Consider the following 12957-nt stretch of genomic DNA (forward strand, 5'->3'; position numbering starts at 1 on the left):
TGTGTTGCAATCGGGCCCATTTGTGGGTCACAAGGAGGTCCCATTCACCTACCAGAGCTGCGACGCAGCACAACCACTGCAATTGTGCCAGGAGAAATAGGGTTTTCACCACAATAGATGTAGAGGACTTTACGACTTTATTGATATGTAACAATGGGATAACGCGTTTCGGTGCAACATGCCCCCTCCTCAGGTCCAATGTGAAACACCTCCAAGCGTTCTGGCTGGCTGACATATGTATCTGTACAAGAGGCTGGGGAGGTGTTGCATGTTGGACCTGAGGAAGGCATTTATTGACACCGAAACGTGTCACATGGTTACATACATATAAAATCGCAAAGTCCTGTTCATCTATTGTGGTGAAGACTGTACGTCCAAAAATAAAGCAGAACTCATCTAGGCCCTATTTTTCCCACACTGCAATTGCCTTCTTAAAGGGGTAGTGCAGCAAAAAGTAACTTATCCCCTATCCAAAGGGATAAGTTATAGATTGGGGGGGGGGGGTTCCGAGCGTTTGGACCCCCGTGATCTCCTGAACAGGGCCCTGGCAGTCTGCCAGAAGCGGACGTTTTGACCCCCGCAGGAAGCCGCGGCAGGCCCTCTTCCAGCAGACTGCTGGGCCCCATTTAGAGGATCGAGGGGGGTCCCAGTGCTCAGACCCCCAGAAAACCAATAACTTATCCCCTATCCTATAGAACTCCTTTAACTGCACCCTCAGGGTAGCTGGATCGGGCCTCCTGAGCAGCATACTGGTTTGCCTTCTATAGAGTTGTGCCTATCTTCTGGAACAACCCTACAAGGTTAGTAGACACAATAGGGGAGATTTATCAAAACCTGTCAAGAGGAAAAGTTGCTGAGTTGCCCATAGCAACCAATCAGCAACCAATAGCAACCTTTTCCTCTAGACAGGTTTTGATAAATCTCCCCCCCATAGGTCTGGCGGATGTGAGTAGAAGGTGCGGCAAAAAGAACCCTTGAACCCGGCGCTGCAACTATTAGAAGTGGTAATGCTGTAATACAGGTTATGGAGGAATCAATAATGAAGTCCAGGTAATAGTAAAGATCCTCAGTAGGATCATTTATTGAAAAAAACAATAAAGATAAAAGATTACGCGTTTCGGGGGAAGCCCTCCATTCCTCAGATCTGGGATCCCTGATTGGGGACTATTACCTGGACTTCATTATTGCTTCCTCCATAACCTGGATTGCAGCATTACCACTTCTAATAGTTGCAGCGCCGGGTTCAAGGGTTCTTTTTGCCGGACCTTCTACTCACATATCTACAGGATGACTTGGGTCGACTCCTGCAACCCACTGGCTTGACAGCGACTCTAGGATTGATCGTACCCCATGTTTTTGAGGTTATATGCCTATTACTACTATCTTGAGGTGAGCGGCCATCTATAAGCCCCGTGGGGTCATCCCCATCTCCCCCGATCTCCAGCATATATATTGGGATAATACATGAGGCGCCGCTCGTTGGTCCTTCTCTTTTATACAGGTTCCATAGGTCTGGCGGTGGGCTCATATCACCCAAACTACTCCACAAGGTAGACCCCCTTGTATTTTGTTTTCTCCCTCTCTTGCAATGGGAGACAGCGATCTCTGGCCACGCATTCTACATTGCCATATAGGCCTAACATAATAGCATACTTTTTTTTTTTTCGTTTGTTTTTTCACCACATCATGCTCACGATTTTCCCATGTGGCCAGTTTAGGCTTCATTCATTCCTTATGCATTAGGCTCTAAGTGATATATTTTTGTAGAGGTATATATAATGTAGAGGTGTAGCGGTAGACATGGTTGGCCATGTCGTCTGCACTGCAGCACGTTAGGAAATGGTGCAACCAATAGAAGACATTCTTGTGTCATTTAAGACTTACATCAACAATTTTGGTTTCACTTTCACTTCAAGGGTAAATCAATTCATCAACAAATTTGGTTTCACTTTCACTTCAAGGGTAAATAAAATCGCAATTATGTTTTACATTTTTTTTTGAGTGCCGTTTTCCAAGTTGTCTATTTTTGGGTTTACATGACATATTGTAGCCTTCACGGCAGCAGAGGTCACGTGGTTGTACTGGTTTAAGACTTTAAGGAAACATCATTGTTTTCATCTTCAGTGATCAGAACGGCACGGGGCAGCCAGTCATGGACCTATTTTTGGGGGGACCCTTCTAACACTCCAGGACTGTTTAAAACAATTGTAAAATAAAAAAAATTAAAAAAATAAAAGTATTAGACCCCTACCTTCATTGGGGCTGAGAGTCACCGTCATGGACTGATTGAAGATCTTTCGTCTCACGGACTTGTTGTATACTATGGCAGCGGCGCTGATGTTTACCGTGACGTTCTTGGTTTTTGGTGTCAGGTTCTTGAGAGTCATGATGGCCTCAATGTCATCTCCAACCGTAGGTGATCCGGAAACGGATATCTCACCGGAAACCTCGGCTTCCCGTCTTGGGGCTGATGCGGAGCGCCCATCGGCAGAGAAGGCAACAAATCCTGAACGAACACCGGCCAGCTGCCGAGCTTTATCCGATGTTTGCTTATCTTCTTGTGAACCTGAAGAAAAAGAGTGAAGGAATGTTAGTATTGCCTTAGTTTGTATCAGTGCTCTCAAACTGTGGCCCTCCGAATGTTGCAAAACATCAACTCCCAGCATGCCCGGACAGCCAACGGCTGTCCGGGCATGCTGGAAGTTGAAGTTTTGCAAAAGGAAAGCCTTGATTTACCTTTCATGATCAGTGGAGATCCTCTGGAGGAGGCAGACAGGTGTTTGGCTGTCCGGGCATGCTGGGAGTTGAAGCAACATCTAGAGGGCCACCCTTTGAGACCACTGCTCTACATCAAGCAGTCTCAAACTGTGGCCCACCAAATGTTGCAAAACATCAACTCCCAGCATGCCCGGACAGCCAACGGCTGTCCGGGCATGCTGGGAGTTGAAGGTTTGCAAAAAAGAAGCCTTGATTTACCTTTCATGATCAGTGCAGATCCTCTGGAGGAGCCAGACAGGTATTTGGCTTTCCGGGCATGCTGGAAAGTTGGAGCAACAGCTAGAGGGCCACACTTTGAGACCACTACTCTACATCAATGGTCTCCAACCTTTGGTTCTTCAGTATGTGGCTGGCCGAAAATTGTTGTTGTGCCCCATCACCTGGAGATCCACAAGTCGGAGACCACTTCTCCAGATCAGGGACATGCACAGACATTTTGGGGGGGCAAAACACTTCTCATGAGTATTTATTTAAATGCCCACATAATGATGCCCCACTGCCCAGTGTCAAAAGGGCAGGGGCTCAAGCCCCCTTTCTTGTTAATGTGTGCACGTCCCTGGTCCAGATCCACGGACATCATACTGTATAACACAACGTAATGCTAGAATACCTTCTGGATACTTGTATTCAGTGGTGATGTTGACGTAGCTATCTGTCCCCACTCCCTTCGTGCAGATGAATTGGCCAACTTTGGTCCGATCGGTTTCTCCTACAACTTTTCTCCCATCCTGCTGGACAATCACCTTCATCACGTCTGCGTTGACTTCTGAATACACGAAGCGGGTGTCGTAGGGTTTGTCTACCTCCCCTTCCCTTACTGCCCGTTGAGACGTGGGGCCCAATTCGTAGATGCCTGTAAATAAGAAATGGGGGCTCTAAATACAAAGATACAAATGTTCTGTCCATGTAATGTGGACACAAAGCAAAGTATTAAGTATTTTGCAAGTGATGTCACATTATCGGTAATATGGCTACGGGTTAAAGAAGAAAAGACCCATTTGGTTCAGTAGTTATGCATTCGATTCTACATTAATTGGCCACTTTACTAGGTACATCCTGCTAGTACCCTGTTAGACCCCCTTTTGCCTTCTTTCTTCATGGCATACTTTCTACAAGGTGCTGAAGATATTGGTCTATATGAACATGATGACATCACACAGTTTCTCCATATGGACATGATGACATCACACAGTTCCTCCATATGGACATGATGACATCACACAGTTCCTCTATATAGACATGATGACATCACACAGTTCCTCCATATGGACATGATGACATCACACAGTTCCTCTATATAGACATGATGACATCACACAGTTCCTCCATATGGACATGATGACATCACACAGTTCCTCCATATGGACATGATGACATCACACAGTTCCTCCATATGGACATGATGACATCACACAGTTCCTTCATATGGACATGATGACATCACGCAGTTCCTCTGTATAGACATGATGACATCACACAGTTTCTCCATATGGACATGATGACATCACACAGTTCCTCCATATGGACATGATGACATCACACAGTTCCTCCATATAGACATGATGACATCACACAGTTCCTCCATATGGACATGAGGACATCACACAGTCCCACCATATGGACTTGATGACATCACACAGTTCCCCCATATGGACATGATGACATCACACAGTTCGTCCATATAGACATGATGACATCACACAGTTCCTTCATATGGACATGATGACATCACACAGTTCCTCCATATGGGCATGATGGCATCACACAGTTTTTCCATATAGACATGATGATATCACACAGTTCCTCCATATGGACATGATGACATCACACAGTTCCTCCATATGGATATGATGACATCACACAGTTCTTCCATATAGACATGATGACATCACACAGTTCCTCCATATGAATATGATGGCATCACACAGTTCCTTCATATGGACATGATGACATCACACAGTTCTCCATATGGACATTATGACATCACACAGTTCCTCCATATAGACATGATGACATCACACAGTTCCTCCATATGGACATGATGACATCACACAGTTCCTCCATATAGACATGATGACATCCCACAGTTCCTCCATATGGACATGATGACATTACACAGTTCTCCATGTGGACATGATGACATCACACAGTTCCTCCATATAGACATGATGACATCCCACAGTTCCTCCATATGGACATGATGACATCACACAGTTCCTCCATATGGACATGAAGACCTCACACAGTTCCTCCATATGGACATGAAGACCTCACACAGTTCCTCCATATGGACATGAAGACATCACACAGTTGCTGTAGATTTGTCGGATCCATGATGAGAATTTGAGAATCTCCGGTTCCACCACATCCCAGCGGTGATCTATTGGATGAGATCTGGTGACTGTGGAGGCCATTGGAGTCATGTGACCTCATTGTCCTGTATGAGATGATGTCATGTGACCTCATTGTCCTGTATGAGATGATGTCATCTGACCTCATTGTCCTGTATGCGATGATGTCATGTGACCTCATTGTCCTGTATGAGATGATGTCATGTGACCTCATTGTCCTGTATGAGATGATGTCATGTGACCTCATTGTCCTGTATGAGATGATGTCATGTGACATGGGGCATTATCCTGGTGGAAGTATCAGAAGCTGGGTCCACTGTGTTCATAAAGGGATGGACATGGTCAGTAACAATACTCAGGCAGACTGTGGTGTTTATACGAGGATCAATTGGTACTAAGAGGCCCAAAGTGCCCAGAAAATGCCCAGTAGTATAATCAGTAGTATAGTACTGTAGTATATAATCAGTTTTATAGAGTCAGTACTATAATCAGTAGTATAGTACTGTAGTATATAATCAGTAGTATAGTCAGTAGTATTATCAGTAGTATAGTACTGTAGTATATAATCAGTAGTATAGTCAGTAGTATAATCAGTAGTATAGTACTGTAGTATATAATCAGTAATATAGTCAGTAGTATATTCAGTAGTATAATCAGTAGTATAGTACTGTAGTATATAATCAGTAGTATAGTCAGTAGTATAATCAGTAGTATAGTACTGTAGTATATAATCAGTAGTATAGTCAGTAGTATAATCAGTAGTATAGTACTGTAGTATATAATCAGTAGTAGTATAGTCAGTAGTATAGTACTGTAGTATATAATCAGTAGTATAGTCAGTAGTATAATCAGTAGTATAGTACTGTAGTATATAATCAGTAGTATAGTCAGTAGTATATACTGTAGTATATAATCAGTAGTAGAGTCAGTAGTATAATCAGTAGTATAGTACTGTAGTATATAATCAGTAGTATAGTACTGTAGTATATAATCAGTAGTATAGTACTGTAGTATATAATCAGTAGTATAGTACTGTAGTATATAATCAGTAGTATAATCAGTAGTATAGTACTGTAGTATATAATCAGTAGTATAGTACTGTAGTATATAATCAGTAGTATAGTCAGTAGTATTATCAGTAGTATAATCAGTAGTATAGTACTGTAGTATATAATCAGTAGTATAGTCAGTAGTATAATCAGTAGTATAGTACTGTAGTATATAATCAGTAGTATAGTCAGTAGTATAATCAGTAGTATAGTACTGTAGTATATAATCAGTAGTATAGTCAGTAGTATAATCAGTAGTATAGTACTGTAGTATATAATCAGTAGTATAGTCAGTAGTATAATCAGTAGTATAGTACTGTAGTATATAATGAGTAGTATAGTCAGTAGTATAGTACTGTAGTATATAATCAGTAGTATAGTCAGTAGTATAATCAGTAGTATAGTACTGTAGTATATAATCAGTAGTATAATCAGTAGTATAGTACTGTAGTATATAATCAGTAGTATAGTACTGTAGTATATAATCAGTAGTATAGTACTGTAGTATATAATCAGTAGTATAGTACTGTAGTATATAATCAGTAGTATAGTACTGTAGTATATAATCAGTAGTATAGTACTGTAGTATATAATCAGTAGTATAGTCAGTAGTATAATCAGTAGTATAGTACTGTAGTATATAATCAGTAGTATAGTCAGTAGTATAGTACTGTAGTATATAATCAGTAGTATAGTCAGTAGTATAATCAGTAGTATAGTACTGTAGTATATAATCAGTAGTATAGTCAGTAGTATAGTTCTGTAGTATATAATCAGTAGTATAGTCAGTAGTATAATCAGTAGTATAGTACTGTAGTATATAATCAGTAGTATAGTACTGTAGTATATAATCAGTAGTATAGTACTGTAGTATATAATCAGTAGTATAGTACTGTAGTATATAATCAGTAGTATAATCAGTAGTATAGTACTGTAGTATATAATCAGTAGTATAGTACTGTAGTATATAATCAGTAGTATAGTCAGTAGTATTATCAGTAGTATAGTACTGTAGTATATAATCAGTAGTATAGTACTGTAGTATATAATCAGTAGTATAGTCAGTAGTATTATCAGTAGTATAGTACTGTAGTATATAATCAGTAGTATAGTCAGTAGTATAATCAGTAGTATAGTCAGTAGTATAATCAGTAGTATAGTCAGTAGTATAATCAGTAGTATAGTACTGTAGTATATAATCAGTAGTATAGTCAGTAGTATAATCAGTAGTATAGTACTGTAGTATATAATCAGTAGTATAGTCAGTAGTATAGTACTGTAGTATATAATCAGTAGTATAGTCAGTAGTATAATCAGTAGTATAGTACTGTAGTATATAATCAGTAGTATAATCAGTAGTATAGTACTGTAGTATATAATCAGTAGTATAGTACTGTAGTATATAATCAGTAGTATAGTACTGTAGTATATAATCAGTAGTATATAATCAGTAGTATAGTACTGTAGTATATAATCAGTAGTATAGTACTGTAGTATATAATCAGTAGTATAGTACTGTAGTATATAATCAGTAGTATAGTACTGTAGTATATAATCAGTAGTATAGTACTGTAGTATATAATCAGTAGTATAGTACTGTAGTAAATAATCAGTAGTTTTTGAGTTTCCCCATTTACCCCCCCCCCCCCCCCCCCCCCCCATTAGAGCAATGCTTTCTCCACATATATAAGGGCCTACATGTGGACAACCCATTTAAGGGCACTAGGTGTTTGGGATTTTACCATCGCTCGTCTCTTGTGGGGTTGAATCATAGATTTGCCATCCATTATAAGAGGCGTCCAGGTCAGTCCGTGTGAACCAGCCCTCATTCCAGCAATGGAAATTCCTAGAAAAGATCATTTGTTTTATTAGATCGGAAAAGACAAGTTAGTATAGAAAAACTATAGAGGGCGGATAGAAAAACGAATCTCCTCGGCCACTGCTGAGCCTGAATGCAGATACAACTGAGCAGAGGACTCACCTGTAGGGTGGATGGGGTGAATGGTCTGAATGAAGAATAGTCTTATGCCTATCTCTAATTTATATGAAGGATAGCCTTATATCTATTTCTATCTTATATGAAGGATTGCCTTATATCTATTTCTATCTTATATGAAGGATAACCTTATGCCTATCCCTATCTTATATGATGAATAGTCTTATGCCTATCCCTTTCTTATATGAAGAATAGCCTTATGCCTATCTCTAATTTATATGAAGGATAGCCTTATATCTATTTCTATCTTATATGAAGGATTGCCTTATATCTATTTCTATCTTATATGAAGGATAACCTTATGCCTATCCCTTTCTTATATGAAGAATAGCCTTATATCTATTTCTATCTTATATGAAGGATAGTCTTATGCCTATCCCTTTCTTATATGAAGAATAGCCTTATATCTATTTCTATCTTATATGAAGGATAGCCTTATGCCTATCCCTATCTTATATGAAGGATAGCCTTATGCCTATCCCTATCTTATATGAAGGATAACCTTATGCCTATCCCTATCTTATATGATGAATAGTCTTATGCCTATCCCTTTCTTATATGAAGAATAGCCTTATATCTATTTCTATCTTATATGAAGGATAGCCTTATGCCTATCCCTATCTTATATGATGAATAGTCTTATGCCTATCCCTTTCTTACATGAAGGATAGCCTTATACCTATCCCTATCTTATATGAAGGATAGCCTTATGCCTATCCCTATATTATATGAAGAATAGCCTTATGCCTATCCCTATGTTATATGAAGGATAGCCTTATGCCTATCCCTATCTTATATGAAGGATAGCCTTATGCCTATCCCTATCTTATATGAAGAATAGCCTTATGCCTATCCCTATCTTATATGAAGGATAGCCTTATGTCTATCCCTATCTCATATGAAGGATAATCTTATGCCTATCCCTATCTTATATGAAGGATAGCCTTATGCCTATCCCTCTCTTATATGAAGGATAACCATATGCCTATCCCTATCTTATATGAAGGGTAGCCTTATGCCTATCCCTATCTTATATGAAGGATAGCCTTATGTCTATCCCTATCTCATATGAAGGATAATCTTATGCCTATCCCTATCTTATATGAAGGATAGCCTTATGCCTATCCCTCTCTTATATGAAGGATAACCATATGCCTATCCCTATCTTATATGAAGGGTAGCCTTATGCCTATCCCTATCTTATATGAAGGATAGCCTTATGCCTATCCCTCTCTTATATGAAGGATAACCATATGCCTATCCCTATCTTATATGAAGGATAGCCTTATGCCTATCCCTATCTTATATGAAGGATAGTCTTATACCTATCCCTATCTTATATGAAGGATAGCCTTATACCTATCCCTATCTTATATGATGAATAGTCTTATGCCTATCCCTATCTCATATGAAGGATAACCTTATGTCTATCCCTATCTTATATGAAGGATTGCCTTATGCCTATCCCTATCTTATATGAAGGATAGCCTTATGCCTATTTCTATCTTATATGAAGGATAGCCTTATACCTATCCCCATCTTATATGAAGGATAGCTTTATGCCAATCCCTATCTTACATGAAGGATAGCCTTATTTGCAAAAAGGGCATCTCTGTACTGGAGGCCCTATCCATAGGTTTGAATAGGAGCAGTAGAATACCCCATTTCTCCTGCAGGGGGTGCTGTAACATAACTGAGCACTTAAATCTGTGTTCCTCCTAAAGTTATGAGCTGGTTACTGCGGGTTCCCATTGTCGATAACCCTGTGCAGAGGTGGCTCTAAAATTAAGCAAGTTAGGCGGACGCTTAAGGCCTCGCTGTCCCCCTAAGAATGTTAAATAATGTCAGCCTGTTCACAGAGGCCAAAAGATAAATCAATCGGCTTCTTCTACTGTATGAGAAATGATGAAAAGATCCTTTGTATTCTTTCCAATCCCTTGTAAAACCACAAATAACACAAGTAACACACTGGGCTCTGCTACATACAGTATGCTTAACACTATTAATAATTTCCCACTAGATGTCAGTGTCTCCCCCCCCCCCCCCCCCCTACAGTATACAAAATATAAAGCACATAAGAAGGTCCATTCTGAACCCGGGGCCACATTGTCAGATACAACTACTTTATGGGGCAATAGTACAATTTTCAAACATTTAAAGGGGTACTCTGCCCCTAAACCTCTTATCCCCTTTCCAAAGGAAAGGGATAAGATGTCTGATCACGGGGGTCCCTCCGCTGGGGACACAAATGATCTTCCTGCTGCACCCGCAGTTCGTTTAGAGCATCGGGTGCAGCGCTGGAGGCTTCTAATGTCATGGCCACGCCCCACTCATGACATCACAGCCATGCCCCCTCAATGCAAGTCTATGGCAGGGGGAGCAACGGCCGTCACGCCCCCTACCATAGACTTGCATTGAGGGGGCGTGGGCCATGACATCACGAGCAGGGCGTGGCCGTGACGTCAAGAGCCTCCGCCCCCCATCGCCAGTCATCCGGCACGGAGCGAAGTTCGCTCCGTGCACCGGATGTCTGGGGTGCCACAGCCGAGATCGCGGGGGTCTCCATCCATATCTTATCCCCTAAGAAGAAGGTCAGGGACTTAGGGTCAGAGGAGAAGATATGGGGGGGGGGCATAAGGACCTCACAGGGTTCTAAAAAGTGAGTAGATGGTTGCAGAAACTTTGGGAAGGAAAAAGGGTAGGGGGTGGTAAAACATGTCAGAGGTTTTGTGTGTGGAGACAAGACGCAACCTGCAAGTGGCTTTGTTGGTGGTCAGAGGGGATGGCGGGTGCTCTTGGTGGGCACATACTCTCAATGGGCAAGTGCTCTGGGTGGAGTAAAGTGGCTGAATGAAGGGCGCACAGAAAAAGACAGTCAACACTCACTCTTACTCAGGGGAGGACTAAAGCTCTTCATACTGCATCTAAAATTTGTCAATTAATAAGTGCCCATTAGTTAATGCAGCCTCCTGACATTTAGACAGCTGGAAATTGTGTGACAAACGCCTCTGTACTCAAAGAGAGAGCTCATTGGTCACTCAGTGGCAGCTCTTGCAGGCTCTGTGTGAGGAGCTTAATTAGCCAATCAGAGCTTTCCTTTCCTAAAAAAGATAGGTGTTCCTTAGTTCTGCAGGGGCGGGCCTTGGTGATCACCAGGCACAGCTAATACTGTCTGCTGTGCAATCAGCTGTATCTAGGGGCATAGCTATAGAGGTAACAGTCACATTGGGGCCCTGGTGCCTAAGGGGGCCCCAAAGCACATCTGCTCTATAAGAGACCGGCATTATAATTGGCATATGGGGCCCTGTGGTAGATTTTGCATCGGGGCTCAGAAGCAACAAGCTACGTCTTTTGTGTCTCTTCTATACGGGAGGTGGAGACAGTGGCCCCAGGTGGTCCACGCCCCAGGTTATCATGTCCTAATCCGGTACTCACCATATACTGTCATCACTTTCCATCACTGGCTCCCCATACACATCGTAGTGTTCTTCGATACTCAGGTTACCATTGGCGTCATGGGCAGAATTGTAGTTTGTGATCACTCGACAGGGTAATCCGAGAGCTCTACTGACTAAAGAGAAAGAAATAGACGAAATGTATAAAAACAAAAATACTCTATTTATATAGTTATTATGCGGATGTTACTAAGCTGTTATGTCCTCCCTTTTCACTACTAAACTACCCATCATTGCTTTAGTTTTCATAAGAAGGAAGGAAGGAAGGGGGGGGGGGCACTTACTATGCGCAGCGTTTTAGTGCAGCACACATAAGTAAAGCTCCTCCCATTTTCTGGCTTTCCTTAGAGGCCCATGCAGCATCCCCATGGTTGCCCGTGCACTCGGCACACAAATATATACCAGTTATGAGCTGCCATAGATTTCTGCGACTTTTGGTGTCACAAGCCGGGCCGAAAGTCGAATGGGATGATGGTGCACTCCTGGCATACGCCCACCATGCGAAGCTCAACCTCCTTTTAGTCCCCTCTCTTCTTTTTCTATATTATTATTTATTATTTGTTTTTATCATTATTTATTTTATTATTTATTATTATGTATTATTTTATTATATCACTTATTATTTTATTATATTATTTATTATTTTTTAATATTATTCTATTATTATTATTTCATTATATTATTCTATCATTATTTATAATTTTTTATTATTATTATTTTATTATATTATTATTTAATATTTTATTGTGTTATTATTTAATATTTTATTATTATTATTATGTATTATTTTAGTATATTATTAATTATGTTAGTATTATTTATTATTTTATTATTATTGATTATTTTAGTATATTATTATTTTAAAATATTATCAATTATTCTTTTATTATTATTTATTACATTATCATTATTTTATTTATTATTTGATTATATTATTATATCATTATTTTTATTTTATTATTAGTTGATTATATTATTATTTATTATATTATTATTTCATATTTTATTATTATTTATAATTTTATTATATTATTTATTTTATTATTATTTAAGTATATTATTATTTGTTATTTTAGTATATTATTATTATTTTATCATATTATCAATTGTTATTTTATTATTATTTATTATATTATTATTATTTGATTTTATTATTATTTATAATTATTTTTATTTTTTGTTATTATTATTCAGTCTAAAGGTCTATTCACATCAAATGAAAGCCCAATACCCTTCTATGGGATTCTACACTCCCATTCACACTTCGGAATTTCCGCTTGCGGAATTCCGCAAGCGGAAATTCCAAAGTGTGAATGGGAGTGCGGAAT

At 39.6% G+C, this 12957-nt stretch overlaps 1 protein-coding gene across 1 annotated transcript in view; it reads right to left on the minus strand.

Annotated features, from left to right (window-relative positions):
• Positions 1-12957, minus strand: part of LOC130297675 (protein-glutamine gamma-glutamyltransferase E-like) — a 50211-nt gene that overhangs the window by 13465 nt on the left and 23789 nt on the right. Inside the window, exons 7-10 of the mRNA XM_056550388.1 lie at positions 11610-11745; positions 7921-8024; positions 3389-3631; positions 2252-2566 (exon numbers count right to left, since the gene is read on the minus strand). Coding sequence (XP_056406363.1) covers positions 2252-2566; positions 3389-3631; positions 7921-8024; positions 11610-11745 — 798 coding nt within the window. The remainder of the gene's footprint in view (positions 1-2251; positions 2567-3388; positions 3632-7920; positions 8025-11609; positions 11746-12957) is intronic.

The sequence above is a fragment of the Hyla sarda genome, chromosome 13 (genome assembly GCF_029499605.1).
Source record: "Hyla sarda isolate aHylSar1 chromosome 13, aHylSar1.hap1, whole genome shotgun sequence".
Lineage (NCBI taxonomy): Eukaryota > Metazoa > Chordata > Amphibia > Anura > Hylidae > Hyla > Hyla sarda.